This window comes from Coloeus monedula, assembly GCF_965178545.1.
Source record: "Coloeus monedula genome assembly, chromosome: 2".
NCBI lineage: Eukaryota > Metazoa > Chordata > Aves > Passeriformes > Corvidae > Coloeus > Coloeus monedula.
This window is the reverse complement of record NC_138782.1, coordinates 57,382,142-57,404,959: the sequence shown is the minus strand read 5'-3', so window position 1 is coordinate 57,404,959 and position 22,818 is coordinate 57,382,142. Positions and strand designations below refer to the sequence as shown.

General features: G+C 38.5%; 2 protein-coding genes across 2 annotated transcripts in view; both read right to left on the bottom strand.

The window, feature by feature from the left end:
- Window positions 1-215: 215 nt before the first annotated feature.
- On the bottom strand, window positions 216-8,910 carry LTV1 (LTV1 ribosome biogenesis factor). Its single transcript, XM_082302341.1, has 11 exons — window positions 8,821-8,910; window positions 7,987-8,118; window positions 7,241-7,429; window positions 6,119-6,206; window positions 5,100-5,220; window positions 4,157-4,406; window positions 3,340-3,467; window positions 2,768-2,907; window positions 2,496-2,548; window positions 1,580-1,780; window positions 216-979 (listed from the first exon to the last, which is right to left on the bottom strand). Exons 1-11 carry the CDS (start codon window positions 8,821-8,823, stop codon window positions 866-868), a joined length of 1,419 nt encoding a protein of 472 aa, XP_082158467.1. The 5' UTR covers window positions 8,824-8,910; the 3' UTR covers window positions 216-865.
- A 7,226-nt stretch (window positions 8,911-16,136) lies between these two features.
- Window positions 16,137-22,818, bottom strand: part of PHACTR2 (phosphatase and actin regulator 2) — a 73,615-nt gene continuing 66,933 nt past the window's right edge. The window contains exons 11-12 of the mRNA XM_082302798.1: window positions 21,295-21,371; window positions 16,137-17,702 (exon numbers count right to left, since the gene is read on the bottom strand). Of these exons, the coding sequence (XP_082158924.1) occupies window positions 17,687-17,702; window positions 21,295-21,371 (93 nt within the window). The 3' untranslated portion in view covers window positions 16,137-17,686. The remainder of the gene's footprint in view (window positions 17,703-21,294; window positions 21,372-22,818) is intronic.

The following is a 22,818-nucleotide window of genomic DNA, read 5'->3' as shown; positions in this document are numbered from 1 at the left end:
CAACAATTGTAGTGGGTAATAAGTTCGTATTCCAATCAACCCAAATTTAACTCAAGACCTGAGGAAGAGTATTCCAGGGACACCAAGATAGTGACTATAGAAAACACACGCTATTTATCCGAGTATCTGCTGTTTGGTTGCCATCCTACTCAGAGTGAGTACTTCCAGCAGTGCCAATTCCAGTGGCAACGTTAAGGATCACTGACTACTGTAACTGCAATACTCACTGTGAAAGATTTTATTTGCCAGGAAATGTAAAACTCAGGTTAGGTAACAGGGATGTCTAACTACACAATAGCTTTTCAGACACCTCTGTTTCCAAAACATAATTCTACAGCTTCCATTATAGTACCAAAACAATGAATAACCTACCCAAAAAAAGAACCAAGGAGCAGGTGTAAACTCCTAGACTTACAGAACTGTATCACAGCAAGGCACTAGATTCAACCACCAGTATAAGAGACAGAAGACATTAATGAAAATATTGTTTTGTAAACTGAAATAATTTAATAGAAGAATCTAATCAGATCAGATCTGTAGGATTCTGATTTGTTGAATACATTCAACAACTATATAAATCTCTGTTCAGTGATAACTTTTAAGAAAAATATTAAAAATTTTAATACATTTCTACTGTAATGAAACTTTGCAGCAATTGCCATGTCACTCGTGACACAGCAGACATCACCAATACATTATTTTATATAGAATTTCAATTCAGAAAAAATGACAAGTTACTGGGTCTTGTTACAGTGAGATTTGAACAACCCCTTTGAGCAGGACTGGCAAAGCTGTGAGTTAGCAGTTCCCTTCTCCACACAAATGAAAAATTAGGGATGTTTCCACAGTAAGTTTCTTTGCTTCATCAGGACAGCTTCAGACCTTGCATATTTTGTTTCAGATTGAGCAACTCTTTCTCTTGTCTTGTTTTCTCCAGTTTGAAGGCCAGCTTGTTGGCTTTCTTCTCCATCCTGCGTTCCTGTGCATAGAAATAGTGAGAAATTTGCAAAATAGGAATTAACATGCAAAATCAAACTATTCCAATTAACTCTTCTAGATCATGAAAACAAGAGCAATCTGGACAACGATATTATTTATGGCACTAATTATTAGTAGTCAAATTAATATGTGTATCACCAGGATAAACATCTTTAGTTAGCTGAAGCTTCTAATATGCTGGCAATTTCTGTTCCTAAATAAGACAGCTAGGATTTCATTGTGGCCAATTAGGATTTTCCACGTTTCTTTCAGATACCTTTCACTTTGCGTGATCTGAAACATCGTAACTATTTCCTTTGCTACTCTAGATTGTAAGGAAATCTGATGTTCCTTCCGAAGTTGTATCTGCAGTAGTGGCCACAATAACAGAATCAAAGTTTTGATTCTGGAAATCAGTAAGACAAAAGTACGAAGTTAATCTACTGCACAGTTTTTTTTTAAAGAAGCAGTAATTAGTCCTTTGAGACCAGCAAGTTTTTCCCATTATTTTCAGACATGACAAGTGCGTTTTAAAAAAAGTTCATAAGACAGAACTCAGATAACATAAAATGCTTTGCAAGGTTTTACTTCCAGCCAGTACCTTTCGCTCCTCTTTTATTGCCTGTTTCCTGGCTCTGCGATCCTCTTTGCTCTCAGCTTTGGAGCGAGGCTGTGTTGATGCTCTTGGCAGGTCACTGCCATTGATCATTTGCATTCGTTCCACCTGCTTAGCAGTAAGTCCTTTCTGAGGCAAGATATGTAGGGGAATTCCAGTCTTCTGAGAAATCTTTATTGGCTTGGGCTAAAATAGAGAGTGCATATGTATTAGAGGTCCCTAGCTTTCTCTTCAAGAATTGCACATGGCACTGCCTTACCAGTGTAAAAACTTTAGATCCAGATTTAACAGTAATAAATGTTAAGTTTCCTCATTTAACTTTCTCACAAAAACACACATTAATTCCTAAGTAAGAAATCAAACACATCTGAGATGGAATCTGGCCTTCGGAACAAGAAAAACATTTTTCCCTTTTGTTTAAATATTACCGAAAAAGTGAAGAACTTAAGTAGCCACTTAATATTTCTTTATAACCTTGCAAGAAAAAGGTTTCATTTCAAATTTGGGGATATCAAGCTGTGCTCTAATGATGGGGAACATCTGGAAGGCCAAAGAAGTAGAATAAACTGTTTCAGACAATAGGAAAATAAACCTGAAGGAATATGGGGCTGTGAGACACAGACTATACAAAGGTATAGCACAAATAACAACAAAGGAAATCCCTTGCTCTGTATGATTCTGCCTAGCTATTACAGAAATTTTGAATGACTCAGTTTTCCTTCTAATAGAAAGAATATATCCAAACCCTTCTTTAGTGAAGAAATAATACCAGAGGCTAACACCCTCCCCAACCTTCATTTCTGCTCCCATATCTGTAAAAACAGACACCCATTGAAAAAACAAAAACATTTGTCTCAAGTCTTCCCAGTGATATTCCTCAGAGTAAGTTAAATAATTTTACCTTTGATGGCTCCTTAATAAGTGTTGGGTGATTATATAAGTTTGAATATGTACCTAAGTCACAAAGAAAAAGGAAAGTAGTCAAGAAAGGCTAGCAAATACAAATGAGGTAAATCTATTATGAATTGTACTGTTACTTAGGTTTTGGAAATTTCTCCTGTTGTGCTCAGAGAATAAACCATTTTACCTGAAACACTGCCAGAAAAGTTCTGAAATCACCTATCGTTTACTTTGAAATCCTAGGAACAAACAGGCAAACTCCAAAATACTTACTCAATATGGATTCACAATCCCACTTTTCTTTTGGCTCCTCAATAACTACAGCTACAATTTCTTCCTTTTCTTCCTCACTTTCTTCATTTGCAGGAGAGTCCAAATCTTCATCAGGTTCAAGAGCATCCAATTTCACACAACTTTGAAAAAGTTCAGAGAAGAAAAAAATACGGTTTATCTCTTCTTGAAAATGTGTAATTACATAAATCCAGACTCCCTTCAGTAAAACCCTAGACCCAAGAAAGCTATTTCCAAAGAAATTTCCTTAAGCAAGCCTCCTCAAAATAAAACTAAAAACATTAGGACGAAGACACAGTCGACAAAAGAAGTATTTCTGCATTTCAAGAGGACAAATTCATTACAATTATACAGAAGGAGCATAACCTCACTCAAACCAACAAAATTCCTCCACTTACTTTTATCATACAAATGGATAATACTCATATGCAGCTGCTTTTGTTGTAGGATGTAATCTTTGAGTACATGAACTTGGAACAACATGCCCAAAATTTCAATATAAACAGAGGATTACAGAACTACTTATGTGAAGCAGTACTTCTGGGAATACATACTTCTTTGCTTTCTCTTTGTAGTAATCATCCAGGACTTCCTGCAACCGAGCGTTGTCGGTGTTAATATAGCCTTCCAACTCCACGTTATCTAAGGCTCCAATTTCATCTTCATCAAATTGTTCATAAAACTAAAATAAAGAAGTGGATATCTGTAATTAGATCACATTTGTCATGCAACTTCTTGACAGCTTAAAGAAGAGCCACACATTTATTTTTATTTGCTTCTTTTTCCTGTCCCTTCTCATTTGCTGAGCAACTGCCAAACATCTGCAGTAGCATTTCCTCCTTACTGTCAGTATTCTGTCAGCATGGGAGTCACAAAGTTATCTTATAATAATAATACATAAATTAGCTTCTAGAAAACATTTCTTATTCTGATGCATTATTTCAATCTGTGCCTTAAGAAGCCTGTCACTGCTCAGAACAAAAGTTACACCCTATTTCCACTGCTCTGACATCAGTTCATGAATGTATACTTTACCAGGGGCCTATACATGATTCGTTGTGTTGAACTGAGCCTCTCAGACAGAAGTGTAACACTAATTATGAATGCTCATATATAGTCATTGGAGTAATTTTGTTTAACTCTATCAGTGCTAGGCCTTTCAATAGCAATTAACACTATAACCTAGGTGACACAAGCCTCTTAATGTACCCAGTATTAAATGTAGGACACATGCAAAGAGCAGGGCTTGATGCCCTGACTGCTAAAAGCAGTAAAATCTGCAGAGGTATACAGGACACTGCTTGATGAAATGAATCAATAGACAAAGAAGCATTTAAAACCCTTCACAGTTACACTCTTGAGCTGCCTCACCTTCTCAAATCTGTCATCCAACAGAGTTAACTGCTCATTCCGTCTTATTACTGAAGAAGTCATAGAATATTCCGTGAAACGACTCCTGGTTTCTTCTTGCATGAAAAAGAATTCTTTTGTCCGTCCATTAACATCATCATCTGACAAAGGACCTTCTGAATCATAGTCTTTATCACTACTGCAGCTACCCTTTTCATCACTATCATCTTCCATATCTTCCCATTCATCTTCATCCTCAGCATCTGGTCCCCTGAACAGAAGTATAAAACAGTTTTAGAATAATACATGGACCTTTCCATAGCTCTGACCTATGCTGGGTTATCTGAAACAATTTGGCAATAACAGATTTAAATCTTGAGAGGGAAAGATGAAGAGTGAGACTTTTGCCTGAGAGCTGAAAGCATTGCTGGCTGGATCATGCATCTGTGCATTGAGAGGAAAGTTATGTTTATATTCAGCTGTACATGTCAAAGCAGAAAAATACCAGCTGTGTTCCTGAATATTAAAACAAGCAAAATTTCTCATTGTTCATGAAATTATGAGGATGATACCAAAACCTAAGTAGATAAAATGCAGTGGGGTATCACATGAAGCATTTGTAAAGGTTCCAGAAACACCCGTTAGCCTTCCTCAATATTATTACTGATGTATTTTGTATGCAATAGATGTCAATGTTTTAAACAGCTCAAGAACAGTATTATTCCAAACACTGCATATAATCCATGAGCTCAAAGTAACAAATGAAACCCATCTCTTGGATAACATAAGAAATTTGATTTTGCAAGCTACCATCCAAATAACACAAGGTAATACTTTTTGAAACACACCAAAGTATTCCATTTGAAATCTGAAACCATTGTGGCTTCCTACACCACCACACACAATAGCAAATAGCATCTCTCCTAGTTACATATGACAAACATTTCAACAAAGCTCTATCTACCGCTTCTGGGGTTTATTCGCTTGTAGAACAAAATCATCTTCCAGGATATTTTCTGGATTGTCAAAGTCAAAATCATCATCAAGAGCTGCAACAATATCTGGGTCAAAATCTAGCCGTGGTCCTAGAAAGTTAAAAAACCAAAACATAAATATTTACATTTTTCGACATTACAAAGCTACTTTCCTGGATAAAAAACAAACCAGCTGGGCTATTAATTTGCAGTAAGGAAAGCTGAAACCAAAGAATCATAAAATTCCTCAAGAATATTTGTAGATTTGATACAAGCCAGGGTAAGTCACCAATCTCTTGTCAATTTGTATCATTCAGAAAAAAACATTTCCCAGAGGTTTTAAGCTTCCATAAACGTATTTTAATATAGAATACTGTAAAAGAAAAAATATCTGGGTTAAAGTACCACATGATCAACTACCAGCATTAGCTCCAACCCTGAAATTCCCTACATTACAAAAGGTTAGAAAGTGTTTCTCCACTGCAATTAACAGAAATGTCTTTAGCATCCTTCTGTTAGGACAGAGAGAACTGCTACAATTCCTTTCTGTTATGAAATATGGAGATAGCTGTAGAGTCAATGTTCAGTGCAAACATGGATCCATAACAAAAACCTACTCACAGCCTGTAACACTGAAATAACACTAATGAAGGAATGCAGACACTTCTCAGCATTTCAAAAGAAATTGAGTGAAAATCCAGTTCCAGACTCGGATTCAGACAGAATAATAAATTAATAGTATTAACTACAGGTTTCCCCTGTTATTAGTTTGTATTTGCTACACAATAGTAAGAGCTCACGGATTCCACCCTCTCCAAGCAAAGCTAAAGAATTCTTATTAGTGAATCACAGAAATAAATCTCAAATTGAAACATGGGTCTCTCACAGATCATTCCTCATGTCTGCTATTGAGCCTGTTCTAAGCCAAAAAATATAACACCAGAATTGAAGCTATAATTACCATCTAGTTCCTAGATGGCAACTAACATTACAGCAAGGTAAAAAATACCTGAAACAGGAGCAGCTTTATTTAACAAGCCCACATCCTCTTCAAACTCTGTGGCAAATACTGAGGAAGGCAACTTAATAGATGGAGCCTTAGAAAAAGAAGCAGAAAAACATGACCATAATATATCTGTTCTCAGTTTCCCATTTGAGCTCAAATTAACAAAAACATGTGGATACTCCTGTGACCAAAAGAAACTCTGTGAGTGGTACTTAAATGTTACAACAAACTACTTTATCAGTGGCAAACTTTCAGAGTTATACAATGATAGCTATGGAAAGTGCTGGCAGTATCAATTCTCATGTCAATATCCTCCAGGTACAGAGACAGTATTTTTTGCATCTCTGAAGCTTTTTAGAGAATGGTTGTACAGCAGGCACACTGAAGTCTTAAAATTTTTTGTTGTTGTTGTTTTGGAGAACACTAACACACATTTGAAATCACCCCTTTACTGAGAGGCTTGTTAAAAGCTTCACAACATGCATATCTAACCTAACTTTAAATCTTATGTAGTATCACTGAGCTGTACCTGAAAGGTACTTCTGACTAAGACCATTGGTTTTGACTAAAATTACAGTATTTGGTTAAATCAAACACCCTCAGCTATAAGTGACTGACAATGGCATACTTCACTGCTTCAAAGCACTTACTGCTTTTCCACTCCAATGTGATCCAGCATCATGAACTCCTACAAGTTATGCCAGCAATTGAAAAGTTTGTTTTTATTCCCTCTGCTTTCTGCTACATTCCCCTTTAAAAAAAAATGGTATGCTGATAATACAACCTGGCATATTCCTAACTCCCAGAGCATTCTGAAGCTCTAAACAACCTGAAAAATAAATGCCCACCCCAGAAAGGCACATGACTTGTTCAAACACCTTCGCAAGCCACCTCTGTAGAGAAAAGTTTGTCGTGGGTACATGAAGTGTTTTAACACTGTGCTAGCAAAATAATGTTCAGCAGTAAACTCTGCCTTGTCAGCTTTTGGGTTTACTTGTTGGAAAGTCTGGTTGTGGGTCAAAGAGATCCTTAGAAATAAATATATATATACACACACAAGTAATGAGTCTACAGGATGTTAATGCGCCAAAGAACAGCATTATCATGAGCAAAAATGCGACTTACTGAAATTCTCTGAATTTCATCTTCTATGTGCCCCTCACTTGTGACGACAATTCTGCTTTGCTGTCCACGCACAGACGGGACAAGCTCAGAGGGACCAGAGGCCTCTTTGAGGTGCTGCAAATAGTCATAGTCATCATCAAAGAAGACACCATACTTGCGCTGCTCTTCCCTTCTTTGCTCCTCATGCCCCTAGGAAGAGGGGAAAATAGAAAATAGAAACAGAAATACATTTGGCTAACATATAATAAATAAATAAATGTATAAAAAAGAATAAAGAGAAATAAATTTAGTTACTCAAGTCCATTTAAAACTTACTAGCGAAAGGAAAAGTAATGCATCTCCTGAGAGTGTCTGAACGTTAAAGTCCTTGTAGTCCTCTCCACTCCTTACCCTAATAAACAGCTAATTAGAACGTTGTCATCAGCTGGTTCCATATTTGGGTGCTATCTGAGCATACCTTGAACAACTCTTTCCCACCAGCAACACAATCAACAATGCCTGTTTTATCACAGCGAGTCAGGCAAGTTTTGTTGGTTTTAAAATACATTTACACCTCTAATGCCAGTTAAGTCATCCTTCAACCACCAGGCAGTAACACAACTATGAAATTCCCTACAACATCCCCTTCTTTTTAATAAGCAGAACTAAAAACTACCCTCTCTCAGGCTATATTTCTGAACTGTACAATTGGATACCAACTTTTTTTCTTATCTGAATGAACCTCAGTATTAAAAGAGAGTATTTACTTTCTGTGTAGGCAGCAGAACTCTCTGGGGTGCAGTATCATCAGCAGCAAGCGGATCCCTCTGACTTCTGTGCACTAAGTGAAATGTTACTGCTTTCTTCTTCTCTATGAAGGGTTTCTTTTTCTTGTGAGGCTGCAAAAGGAAATTTGGTTATCTGTTAACAAAAAATGAAATATTAAAGGCACATATGAGAACCTTTTCTCTGTAGTGTGCTGCTGTATTCGTTTTAAGGCAAATGCCTTATAAACATATGCTTGGAGACAAAGCATAAAGAGACCAGTGGGAGCTTAACTAGTCTCCCCACATGCACAACAGACATTTCATATGTTCGAACAGCAAATTCAGCCTATTCAGCTGCAAAATGGCAATGCATCGTACAGTAAATATCTGATAATAGCACAAATAGTGTAACATACAGGCCTAAAAAGGAATTCTTAAGTACCTACAACACACTTCATCCAAGGAACACAGGAAACTGACATACAGAAATCCATCTAGACACAACTTGCTTCGTGAGAGTTCTTTACACAGCTGCTCCTACAGCAGCAATTCAACATCAGCCATGAGAACTATCCGCAGCACCACTACACAGGCACAGCTCTTAACATCGAAATACACGTGCGTTCTGGATGAACAAAACCTCCAAGTATGCTCAACTGGCTGAAAGCCTTTCCAACGAGTTAGCACATCTGACCCGGGAAAACATTCCCACCAAGGTTTCTGGCTTTACCAACCTACCAAAACGCGTTACAGCAGATATACCTGGGGGCTACCTATGGCTCTAACCTGCCTTCTTCCCCCGCCAGCTCCGAGTACAGAACACGGTACACTCACCATGGCGCTGTCCCCGGCCGCTCCCGGTGTCCCGAGCCCCGCTCGCTCCCACGCGGGCCAGGCGTCAGCGCCGCCGGCCTGTGCCCTCCATCTTGGGATAGACCAGTGACCAACGGGGGGAAGAATATAAGCTGCCAGTCCGGACAGGTTTGTGGGGTTTTGCTTGCCAGTAAAAAAAAAAAGAACAATGAGCGTTTTCTCAGACTGAAATAGTATTTTGATAAAAGAGAGGCTCTGTGGACGCACGCAGATGCCCGCCAGAGGCACATTTTCCCAGGTCTCCCCTAGAAGTAATGAAGAATGGTTCAGGCCGGCTCAATTGGCAAGACGCGGCGCAGGCGGCCAAGGGGCAGCGCGCGTGCGCAGCAGCAGCAGGGCCAGAGGCGGGGCGGGGCGGGGCGGGGCGGGGCGGGGCGGGGCTCGGCTCGGCTCGGCTCGGCTCGGCTCGGCTCGGCTCGGCTCGGCTCGGCTCGGCTCGGCTCGGCTCGGCTCGGCTCGCTGAGGGGAGGGGCGGGGCGGGTTGTGGGGGCTGAGTCTGAAGGATCGGGAGTAAGTAACGCGTGTTGGTATTGACAGTGTTTCGCCGTATTTGAATTCTTATTTCTGACGAGGAAAGGTTGGGGGAACTGGGCCTGTTCAGAGGAGAGACGACTGAGGGAGAATCTCATCACTGTCTATGAGCATCTGAAGGAAGGGTGTCAAGAGTTTGGATCCAGGCTTTGCTCAATGGTGCCCAGCAATAGAAGAGGCAACAGGTAGAAACTGATGCACAGGAAGTTCCACCTGAATATAGGGACGAACCTCTTTACTGTGCGGGTGATCACGCAGTGGAATAGATTGCCCAGAGAGGCTGTGGAGTCTGCCTGACTGGAAATATTCAAGAACCGTCTGGACACAATCGAGTGCCATGTGCATTAGGATAGCCCTGCTTGAGCAGGGAGGTTGGACCAGATGACCCACTGTGGTCCCTTCTAACCTGAACCATTCTGCTATATGACACTGTAGCTGTATAAATTTTGCCTACACCATGTAGCGGGCTGTGCACAAACACAGGCACTCACGTATAGGCTCCTTGCTAAGAAAAAGAGAAGTATGCTTGGTATTTTAAAACCTGCTTTGTTGCTTTTCGAAAGAAAGTGTAAAACACAGAACGGAGCAGTTTTTTCCCATGTGCTTACAGGTAAATAAAACACTAACAGCTAAGAAGAGGTTTTTACTGAAAATTCAGAAAATTATCCACATTGTATGTGTATATGTATGCAGCTAAATATATGTGCATACATGTACCTTAAAATATTAGCTTTAGTCATATTTGGGTGGATTTCATTGGTTTTCAGTAGGTGTCACTACAACTCCAAAAGAACCCAGATTTTCACTCTTCTGGCTGTTGTTTTCTGAAGTCTTGAATCTTTACCAAGTTTCATCATACCACTCTTACAGAAGTGCATTATCTAATCTGATCCACTCCATCAGTTGGAATAACTCCTGTACTCAGACGATTCCGATTATCTTGGCATATATGTGTGCAAAGGCTGGACTTTCCTCTGACTTGCAGAAAGTGCCCGGTGAGTGTCTTGTTGCTGTCAGCCATGTGCGGGTGTGGTACACACCCCGCGGCACAAGGAGGTCAGCAATGACCCCTCCTGGACTCCAGGCTGCGAATGGATTTTTTCATGACTGCACCCAACAGCAACAACTCCGTCCCTATAGTACGTCTGTACTGCAAACCCAGTGACAGCTGGAATAGCAGAGCTAGATTTTCACAAGGTAATTAAGAGCAGAATCACTCAGCTGTTGAAAACACAGTACTTAGCATTTATTTGTGGGATAATGATGTAGATTAGATTACTCCTTATTGCTTCCAAGTCCCAGACATGCCTCTGGCATCCATGGAAGTGCATGTACATAGATTTGGTGACAGGATTACACTTTAAAATCCCCTAAACCTAGTGACCTCCATATCTATTGGTGGCAGTATGATCATTCCACACGTCCCATATCTGGTCTAGGAGCATTATATCAGTTTGGATGTGGGAAAAATTAGCTTTTGCTCTCAGCTCTGTTGTTAGTCAGCTGTATCCTAAGTGCAAGATAAGTTTACCAGTTCATTTTTTTTTCAGGTGATGTTACTGGACTATATTCATGTGCGTATGTGTGTATATATACACACACTACATTACAGATAAAACAAGAAGCAGCTATCATTAATTTGTAACAATTACAGTTACTTGCATTCACAGATACCACACACCTTTGTAAAATGCAGTATCAGGTCTTCCACTTCTTTAGAGTTCCCGTATTCAATCACACTGAACCAAGTAGATGCATTCATTTTATAATTTTTACGCAAAATCCGCCCTGCATAAGCTGAAAAGTGATCAGTATTGGTTCTCCACAGTCTTCCATCTTTTGAAAGTAATGAAACATGGAAAGTACTTTTAAAATGGAAAGCAATTCTAAGCCGATAATGTTTTAGATACATTTTTTGTAGTTACCAGTAACTATTTAGCATGATGGGCAGTGGGGAACCAAGGCTTGAATTTTGTTTGCCTTACTTTACTTGTTAGCGGGAACATTTAATGAAATTAAAGGAAGTTACTTAAAGAATAATTTTTTCCCTATTTTTAATCAAATTATAGAAACAAGAAAGTCTAAGAACTGGCCCAGTGTGTATTAATAGGTGACACTCTATATGCAAAATTCTAATTCCAATGAATTCACGTGAAAATTCCATTTCAGGTGCTTGTGGCCACTTTAGAGTCTGTTCACCAAGTAAGAATCTTCTGGCTTTACTGGACCCTCGTAAGACCCTAGTGGAGCTTGGCAACCTGCACTGGTGTGGACGTGTGATCAAGCCCTCCTTACGGGAGGCACCGCTGCGCAGTGTCTGTGCGGACCTGCTTGGAAGAGGCAGGTGTGCAATGATTCCTACTGCTGAGCCTGCCCCGGTGTATTGCAGCTCTGCCAGGCAAATACAGGCTCATGATCTCCCAGTGTTTAAGGTACGCTTGGGTCCAAAGCAAGGCACACAAATGTTGCCATGATTTACTGTTTGAGCTATTGTGCCGCAGAATGCTGGGAAGGGACACAAACTTATCAGCTGCTGTGTGCACAGTGGTGTCTGTGCTCTGCAGTCTTCTTGTGCCTCTCCCAGATTTGCAGTTCAGTTGTAAATGGAATTCTATTTTTTTTTAAAGGAACCCCTCCACAAAACTTAACAACTATTCAAACAGTTGCAGGCGATTAAACATGTGCCATCTCCACACCCTTCCCAGCCTGCTGATACACTCAGATGCCCGTTCAAACAAGCCATTGATATATTTTTGTTTCAAGTCACACCAGCTAAAATAATAATCCAAAACACAGTATTTCTTTAATTCCAAAATTTATACAAGTTTACAAATCAATATACCACCACACAAAGTAGTGAAAGGAAGAGGAGATGTGTTTAGCAACATTTTACTATATCATAACAATGTTCAAATATTGTTAAATTTGACATAGTATTGCAAGATTTTTTTAATATAAAGAATTAATGCTTGAACAAGAAGATACAGATAATACCATTACTTTCTTTGTTTCTAACCAATGCAATATGTAGCAATACATAGAAAATATTGGTGAAATGCTGTATCTAATTCATATGAGCTTTATTTCCATTAAAATCCTGAAACAAAGCGAGAACACAAAGTGAAACAAGACCTTATTAATTTTTGAAGTTAATAAATAGAAATCTGTTTGAACATTACAGCAAATACATGTTAATTTCACTCCATTTCTCCCTTTCTCTCTATAGATACAGTTCCATAAGTTTGGTTTTTTTTTTTAGATTTCTGTTAAATAAATGTTTTAAGCTATTCTGGGGAATTTAACTTTTTAATTTTTTTTTTTTATTTGACCTTCAAACTACTTTTCTATCAACCTTACAGAAACTTTCAGAATATCTCTTTTTCTTTTCATCAGAATCTATGTCCCATCAGTGTGCGTTGCACTGATCTTGGTATAATAAGAATACAGATAGCAACAATAATGGAACTAAGTGTGGAAGCTCCCAAAGGCAGGAGGCAAGTTTATCCATCCTTTTTTTTTTTCACCCTGAGTACGTTTTCAGTTTAGTTTACATCAGTGGCACAGGTCTTAACTCCTGAATAGCATTAAAAACAGAGGACATGAAAGTGTTAAAACACATGGTTCATGTGTACCTGACAGTCTCATGCAAGTGTGGGCTTTTAGCTCGGTTTGTGCTATCTTTAAAGCATTAACAGACATTAAGACATGGGCCAATATTCTGGTCTCTGCTTAGGATGTCAGCAGTGCTCACACAGATCTGTCCTGCCAGGTACCCAGGTGACAGTGTGGCTCTCCCAACCCTGACTCCAGCCCCTGCCAGCTGCAGACAGTCAGGGAGTTTTGGCTGATTTCCAGGCTGCCAGACTAGGTTAGGTGTTTTTAGTCTGTGCTGGCTGGATCTTCTTGTACTTTACGATGATACAAAGCCGGGGCTCAGATTGAGTTTATAGTCAGGTCAAGCGACTGTTAATTTGAAACAAATTCTTTGATGGAGCTGTAGTATTACTAGTTACAGGTCTGAGTTTGAAGCATCTCTGCAGGAAACCAAGCACTAATTTCACCTGGAGGGAGGGGTCTAGTTTCTGTAATATCAGGGATACTTCATCCCTTTGTTTCACAGCTTTCATTTGGCTTTCAAGTTAAAAAAGGGATGCTCATCTGATGTGGTTTTTCCATGTCAACACTGAGGTTGTGGTGCTTCTATAAGAGGTGTTCAGGGTCGCCAAAGCAGATGGTGGGGCTGCCCTGCCCCACACCACATCAGAAGTTAGAGAAGTTCACCACGGCAAGGGACATGCACAACTGTAGGTAAATGATAAACCCAACAAATAAATGCAGTCTTGTAGACCTACAAATGGCCATGAATACTTACAGTGATTTTGAAGAGATGCTGCTTCTTGTCCTACCATGTTTTAAATAACCAGTTGAAATAGTATTTAGCTTAAATAATCATTAGCATTTAAATTTTTTTTGTACTTGAGTCACATATATAGCACAATTTAAAAAAAAATCCGATAGACTGTATTTGAGTTATAAAGATTAATATGTATTACCTGAAAGAAGAGAGAGACGAGACAGTCTGGAAACACTTCAATTTTTTACGTGAAGAAAAAATTAGGATTTGATTAAGCATCCATTCTTTTGTACCCACAGCAACATGCTGTGATGTGTGATTGTACTGATAAATGTGATATATGAGGTCATTTCAGAAACCACTACTTCAAGCTGCTCATTTTCTCTTTGTGTGGATGTAGACATCAGAGTTCATATCTGACTCTGTGGAACATAGGTATCATGTGTGTAAGGTTTGTCATATATTGTGGATGACATTTAAATGATTTGTCCAGCTTGATAAAAATTATCATACTGATCCCTCTTAGCCAACTGGACTGTACTATACTCTGCATCAAAAGTATTATTTTTATTTTGTCTTTTTAACATCTTTTTAACTCCAGGATTACTCACTAATTTCTCAGGACTTACCTTCTAACAGGTGCATGCAGCACCATAACAGGTATATGGCTTAATATTTCCAATGGGTTGTTGATGCAACTGGAAGACATTTGAAATCATCAATACAGAGGACTAGAAAATGCAGCAGAAATTGACTTCAGGCTTCTCAATAACGTAAACCAAAGTTGCTTCACTGCACATGGTGACATACCAAATTCTCGTTATTTTTTATTGCATGGACAACACTTTACAGCTGTTGTTTTTCTGGCAGGTGATATTTAGAATATAAAAATAGTATATACAATTCTATGTCTGTGTATGGGCACAGTCCACAATGGATAGTTAGTTTATAGCTCTAATTCTGCAAATATACCACATAAATTTTTACATAAGTTCCACTAAAGGCAACTCTTTTTGTACAGTTACATAAATGTGCTTAATTAGTTCGCTGAACTGTGGACCAAAGAATGCATCTGATTATTATCAAAATAGTAAGAAATTAAAAATTAACTCAGCATCTCTACCAAGGCTAGTGTTCTGCATCTAGCAATGGCTTGTAGTGAATACTTTAAAAAAACCCCTCCAAGCCCAGAAGGAGGACAGGGAAACCTAAGTGATACCTCACCTACGCATCCTCATTTCTTATGACATAACTTCAGCTTGAAGAAGTCTGAGCCAGAAGCTGCACCTTTATCTTTGTGTTTTAACTCTTAAAACAAAAAGATTGGCACATGACTTCTATCCATGTTCCAGGCCTAGTATAGAGGAATATCTTCTTGCAAAGTCAATTTTTTCACTTCATCCTGAGAGTTTAACAAGTTTTAGTTTGCTTATGTAACCTGTTTGTACCTTGGCATGATGGTGGAGCTACTGTCTTATATAAAGTATTTATAGTCTGACCTTACCTTTGTCCGAGTTATTCCGCCTGTGCAACAGCTGTCTTTCTGCCTTCAGTATCCTGGCTGCTTTCAAATGTTTCAACATGATTAAGGCAACATTGAGATCTATTTAATTGCTCCACTCATTTCCTTTGAAGTGAAATACTGTGTTTTATACTTCAAAGTCAACACAGTAGACCTTTATACGATTTTGGACACACATTCCTAAACTTGGCAACATCAGCAAAAAAAAGTTTAAGCAGAACTATTCTAGTGGAACTTTTAAGTTTACTCTTCAAATTCTAAAAATAAAAATTAGCATTCTACCAGAATTGCTGACGAACCTTAACTCTAAAGCCCTGCTAATTCCTGTATGATTTAGTGCCAAAGAATATATTTTCACTGCTTCCTTGATGTCAAAGTGGTGTCTCTATATTTATAAAATGATGGGCCTTCCAGAAGCTTATTTTCTGCAAATGGAATCCTAATGACTCTTATTGATTCCATTAAAAAAGGAAGGTGCTGCTTCCTTTTCTTCGCTACAAGCATGTAGATGGCTTTTTTTTTATTTGGTCATTGATACTTTGTGGCTTGTACATCACTATTTTTACTAAAGTGTAAGGGATCCTAACAGTCATTTAAACCTTACCTTTTCTAAAAAGGGTTTGCTAATCTCTTGAAAAGTAATAGAGTGACAGAGAGTCACGGCTGTTGGAAGGTACTCTCCTGTTACTAGAAGTGCTCTTCATTAATATAATCCACCTCATTTATGCAAACTTGGTGTTGTTGTAAATAGCTCTAAAGAGGGATATCTAATTTTAGCCACCAAATTGCCTTCCTGCCTTTAGGCTGACATCATTAACAACAACCTTCAATTTTATAAACTAAACACATTCCACAAGAATCTATTGCAGGTTCTGAGGTAAAAATCACATCTACACAGACCTTTTATTGCCAGAAAAAGAAATACTTACACTTCATAATTAAAAACTGAACAGGACACATAAAAGACAAAAATAAATTGTAATATGTACACATATTAGAAAGGATAAATAGCAAATATATTGTAATACTGCATTAAATGTATGCATATGTGAATTCCAGACCCCCCCTCAATGTTGTGTACACTAATTCAAAGGATAAATAAGTGCTAATATAAGACAGAGAATTCCTTAGTGTAAACAACGCCACAGGCTTTTTAATAGACCTTTGGGGCAACTTAGAAAAAGCATGTATTGCCTTTCACACTCCATACCACTTAATTTTAATACTACTGTATTCACATGTACAATTTCAAGATAGTATAAAAAATTATGAATCTAAGAAGCATTCTTCACACTCAACAAAAACAGGCTGGAGACACTCCAAGGATTTCCCTTTCACTTTTACAGGACCACTAGCTGAAGACATACTGATTAATCTGGGAGTTCTTCCTCAAAGCAGTGCAAGAGTCCTTAAATGTAAAAAGTTACATTAGTAATCACTGCTCAGGCCTATTAATAAAGACTTCTGTGCCTAATTTAAATTCTGACTTTGGATTCACATTATCGCTGCCTGCCATGGATGAATAAGATAATGATCTCTCTGGTTTGAATGGCAAGTGACAGACAGCAAGGAGTGTTTCTAAATACAAAGCATTTAATTGGATTCATAGTGTCACATTATTTGTCCTTCAAATCCTGTTTATGTATTTCTGGGGATCCAGAGAATGTCAACATTAAAAGCCAAAAAAATATATTACTTGTTCTGTATGAATGTTCCATGTGTTTTCCTGAAGCATGCTCACTGGGATTTAAAAAAGGACAGTTGAGTTATACTAGGACTAATTTCTGGCAACTGTATTTACTGGCACCAAAGAAAAATGACAGTTCTTCCTAAAGTACTGATGACATGAGGACTTACGGCTTGCTATCTTTTTAAGACAGGCTGCAGCCACTAAAGAAACCTACGTGCACAGTTGCTTACACTCACTCTCAGATTTTTTTAAAAAATAATTCTTCCTGCTGGCCAAGTGCATTGTTGAGCAGTCACATCCATTCCACTTTTCTCTGTGGACTGACAAAGTCTCTATTCCCCCAGCTCTCAGTTCTCTTCTCATCCCCCCCTCCCGCTTCGTTGCCCTCAGTCACAACCCTATGAAACCCGATGAGATCCCGATAGCAGGCTCTCCAGCGATTGTCTTCAGCACTTCCTGACTTGTGGAGCTCTGACAAAGAAGTCCACTGGCTTGTCCATGTTGGGTGGCCACAGAACCATGGTCTGTCTGGACATGGACAAATGCTTCCTGTGGTTCTCTTCTTACACAAATCATTTGTCCATTGACAAAGACGAGGGCCACTTCCTTCATTAGCCTCAGGGTAAGCTGTAGCACACACTCATAATCAAGTTCCAGTGCAATTTCAGGTCTTCAGGACGCAATGATTTCCCCAAAGAAAATTGTTACATGAAATATGGGATGTGATCAGTTATGGACGATGAAACCTGAAAAGATAAATTAAAGAACTTAGAATTATGTTATTTCAACTGACCATGACACTGATCCTCATCCTTCTCCCACAGCTGTTTCCTTTTGTAGCCCAATTATTCCTGATTTTCCTGATCTGTGTTGGTTTACAGTCAGACTATTATTCCCTGCTGTCCGTCTCTCTCTACTTAGAATACCAAACGGAGATTTGGTGTGGCTCAAGCACTGTCTGTCCGTACCATTAACCTCACAGTGTGGTTCCTGGCACAGTTTTGCTTGGGTCAGCCAATGCTTTCAGGCACTGCCTGGGCATGGTTGGGGTTAGCACAAGACAGCAGGCAAGCTGGTATGGGGGGACATCACCCTGTTTTGAGGTGAGAGGAAGAGGTTAACTGCATTAATTCAAGCTGTGCCAAGCCTGCTGGTCTCAGGGCCACAGAACGGTCTCCAGTCTGTTTTGTTTGCCGATACAGATTTAGCCACAACTGCATCCATTATTTGGGGGTGCTGTCAGTAACTATTATCAGAAAAGCTTTTCTAAACCATAAAAGTTAAATTTCTGGGGTTTTAATCCTTGTGCAAAATGAGGCTAATAAAAATTTTGTATTTTCTTTTAAGTAAGCAACAAATTTTATAGCACTTCAGATGCTTTCTTCTTATTAACAGCAATGAACTGAGGCACATGAAGGCTCAAATGTACCTCATTTTTTTTTAGGCTTTTAGGTAGGGCATGTACATCACTCCAGATTGCCTGTACGATGGCTAGAGAAGTGGGTTGCTCCAAAAGGTGTCACCAACCTTTTCTATAATAAGTTAGGAACCTACAGCAACTGAAATTCTAAATCATGTTAAAAGTAATGAATCCAAGCAAAACAATAAGGAGGGCATCACTGTATCTCAGTATATCTATCACCAGACATAAATCTCTCTTTAAATGGCTTAAAAGATGTATCTGTCCATGAAGTAGTAAAAGATGCAGCAGCTTGAAAAAGGTGTAAGTAATGATGCATCTACACAATAGATTTACCTAAGTTTTTGTTTGACATATTTCTCTCAGTTCCACACATCATCCCTGTAAGTTGATTCAATACCATCCAGGGATGCATTTCTCAAATGAAGAAGGTGCGCACAAAGCCTGACATCCAAAACTATGCACCTCATCTGCTAAATGGCGGTACAGAGGATTGCAAAAAACACACAGGTTTTGTATTTGTGTAGAAAAACAATATACTGGACTATATATAGCAATTTCATTAGAAACACTTCATGAACATCTGCTAATACGCTCCTCCCAAGGTTGTATTGATTTCTCTATTTTTAGAAACTCAGTTGCTTGGATTTTGTTATGAAATAACGGAAAGAATCAGTCTAAATTACTAGGAATGGAAAACCAGTCAATTGACAGTCATTACAGTAAATGATGAACAATGAAAACCAGTGTTCTTTCTTTTCCAAGTTTAATATAAAATTTTAATATTTCAAATATATTGTAAGTACTGATTATAATATTAAAGCATCTATATTTAATCTGCAATAATATAGGAAACCATATACAACAAACTATTTTTGTTTAGTAAGCAGCTTCCTTATTGTCTCAGTCTATCACAGAATAGCCTTTGCTAATCAGGTGCCAATGCAAGTGCCTTTTGGTTTTCATTGTCTCAGTGATCTCCTTGAAAATAACTGAAGTAGGAGAAATTAATTCTCTGGCTAGAGACTTCTGTCTGTGGTTTTCTTAAATCGCTTTTGTTGCACCAATATGATATTATGTAGCAGAAACGACATAATTTTTAATGAGAAGTCCCAGAGGAAATGGGATCTCTTTGTTTTCAAAATCCCAATTGCCTTAAAATATTTGCATGTTATTCTGCTCTTAATTAGCTTTCCCTAGTGTTACTCTTCTGACTTCTACGTAGTAACTCCACAACATGACCAGTGAGAAAAAAGAGCATGGGTGGGGAACAGAAAAAAAACTATTTCCCTCAGGTTGAAATTCTTTCAGGACCCTACAGAATCATTGCCTATATTTAATCACAATTTGGCTGTGCCTATTTTTTACTCCATTTTTGAAGGCCCTCCTTGAAAAAATAATTCACTTTTTAATGGGTTTGTCACTCCACTAGATTCCTGGTTCAGCTTTCAAGAACCCAGTTGTAATCAGTCTCAACTGTTCTTGAAGCTCATGAAAAAATATCCAATTCTTTTTGTATGAATCATGCCTGTCTGTACTTAGGCTTCAATACTGCAATGCAACTCAAGAAACACAACAATGTAAGCAGGGGGTTGGTTTCTATATCTGCTATTTTTATTGTCTCTCTTGGGATGCTCTTTTTTTAAAAGTAATATTTTTATATATTCTGAAAAAGATATACTACCTGCTACCTAAAGAGAAAATTACATCAGAAGCCAAATGAAAAGATATATCTCTATGTTTGAAAGGGCATTTTCTAATGGTCAGAATGCAAAACTAAATTAAAACCCTGCATCCTAGTTCATCTTCTGGCTTAGGTTTGCTGTCTGTGAAACTGGTTTGAATTTTTAAAAATTAATTTGTTTATGTTGTATCTACACAGAAGTGACTAAATTATTATTTTTAAAACATCCATGTTTTGGTGAGAAAGAAATCACTGCAGTTGTGAAATAAGGCTGTAAAGTAAGAGATACATGAAAACACCCATCACCTGTTATGAATTTCCCTTGTGAAGCACTCTTTAATTAGTTGATTCACACTCACTAGCTTAGATCCTGAGTTTGGTTGAAACAGTAGCAGGAAACAGAAGGGACCCAGCCTTAGACAATTGTTTTTATTTGACTTAATTCTCTGTGGAAGCAAAGACATTAATACTATGTACACAATGTTGGCCAACCCTTACATCAAGTTTTGCTTGCTGGTGGCAATTTTCAGCCTTTGTAACTTCCAAGAAAAATTAACACATGCCATGGAGATTACAGGAAGTGTCTCCCTTCCCCTAGGAACAATTCTGCTAAATTTTAAAGCCTGCTAAAAACTGTGGACACTTCAGACCTCTTTAAAATAATGCTTCAGATAATATCTTGGTGTTACCCAAAGCAGAGAACAAAACAAATCCACATTAACACATTAGATGTGGCAACAAGGGAATCTATCTTGTTCCCCAGAAACTGCTGCCAGGAGCCTAAGTGACCCTTAGAAAGCTTGCCAAGACACTGGTGAGCTTTTCAAGTTCAAAACATCATCTAGTTTTCACTTAGCAAATGCATGTACCCAAATATATACTTTCATGAGCAAGGGAGTGCTGCCAGAAAAGGAAATTCCTTTTATTTTGTGTGCTTGAGGATTACTATCTTCATCTGTAAGAACTGATGAGTTCTTTCAAAGGATTATTTTGTAGATTCCCCAAACAATCTTTTTGTACATAGTGACCAATCCATTGCAGTCACCTGAACTGTATCAGCTACAGATGGCATCATCAACACTGGGAATTCCAACAGAATCAGTGGTGGGATTCAAGGGGACTCATGATAGGAATCCACACAAACCATGACACAACTGCAGAGGACTTGCAGAAAGGCAGAGGGTTGCTGTCATGCTTATTTCTCACACTTATGCAAGAAGATGGATTCACCCACCTGGTAAATTGCCGACTTTCCTCATGTACTTCCATTTCTGTGCTTTTAAATTCATTCAGTTCTTTCCGTATTGCTGCCTAATAAACAATAATGATACATGCAAACATAAGAAATATGAATTTTAAGGAAAATAAAAGGTCTGAAAGAAACGTGGCCCTACTCTGGCAGGTGCCTTACAGTTCCCATTTCTAGTCTCCTTTACTGTAATCCACATCTCACACATTTCTGATCATTAACATGAATTACGTTTCAATTACAGCTGTTCGAAGCACTCATCCGCTACAAAGAAACGCAAAGCATCAAGCACCAAAAGTAAATCAAGAAACACCAAATCAACTGCAACGGGTGAACCAAGCCCACACTGAAAGAGCACTTTTACAGACAAAAATGGGCAAGGGGTTGGATTGCCCTGACAATCACTTGCTGAGTAGGCAGACAGGAGGGGATTTTATCTCCAGGCGCAGCCCCTGAGGAGCTGGTGAGTCACTCTGCCTGCACAGCCATTGTGCACACAGCAGGGGCCTTGTATCTCCCTTCTGGAGAACAGGACTTCAGGAATGCAAGATGAACAGCATTTTTTTTTAAGTGGAATTAGTCACTTGGTTTGATTACTTCTATGTAAAATAACATGAATTATTTGGACATCTCAGCCTTGGGTTTTCAGTTGGCAGATACTAAAGAACAGCAGAAATTCAGTACACTTTGTAAATGCCTTTTTGCTTACATTAAGACACTGGTAAGCAACTTACTTTGTTAAGTAATAAATAAAATTTCTGAAATATTCTAGTATATACTACAAGAGGTTTTGTTTCTATGCCACACACCTTCCTACCTTCACTGTTAAAGGAAATGACAGTTTATTCTTACTCATTCTTTTCTTTCATCCCTTTAAATAAAGACAGTATCATTTAATTAATCCCTAAAGAAATGTCATCTGGTGTGCATGCCTTTCAGTGCAGAACAGACAAGGAGCATGAGAAAATTATAGCATTACCAAGCTGCAGTCTTATAAATGAGAAACTTCATTTTAAGCAGGGGTGGTCATGTTTAGCTGTAACAGCATGCTTATATGAGGCTGCTGTAGAGCTAGGAAAGAGACAGTGATTTTTGAGCACCAAATCAGCAACAAAGGCAGCAAATCTCCAGCTCTGTAATATAGTTGCAGCACAATATTCTGCTCCCACTCGAATTAGAAGAATGCTTTCTCTGAGAAAAAAAAAGGACAAGGGAGTTTCCAGGCAACCCCAAGTCTGCCTTTCGGCTAAGGCCAACAAACTTGGGGCTCACAGAATCAGCCTTGGGCACCTGTTAATTACAAAATGAATTGAGACTAAAAACTGCTACTCTGAAGTAGGTAGGAAACTATTGTTTTTTCTAGTGTGGTTTACCTGGTTGGACCTCTGTCAAAGTGGAGGTGCTGGGTCTTCTAATCTCCCACAGACTATTAGACAGTGCTCACCATCTCCCATAACCAACATCTCCAAACACTTCTGACTACATTTTTAACTATTTCACCTTGACTTG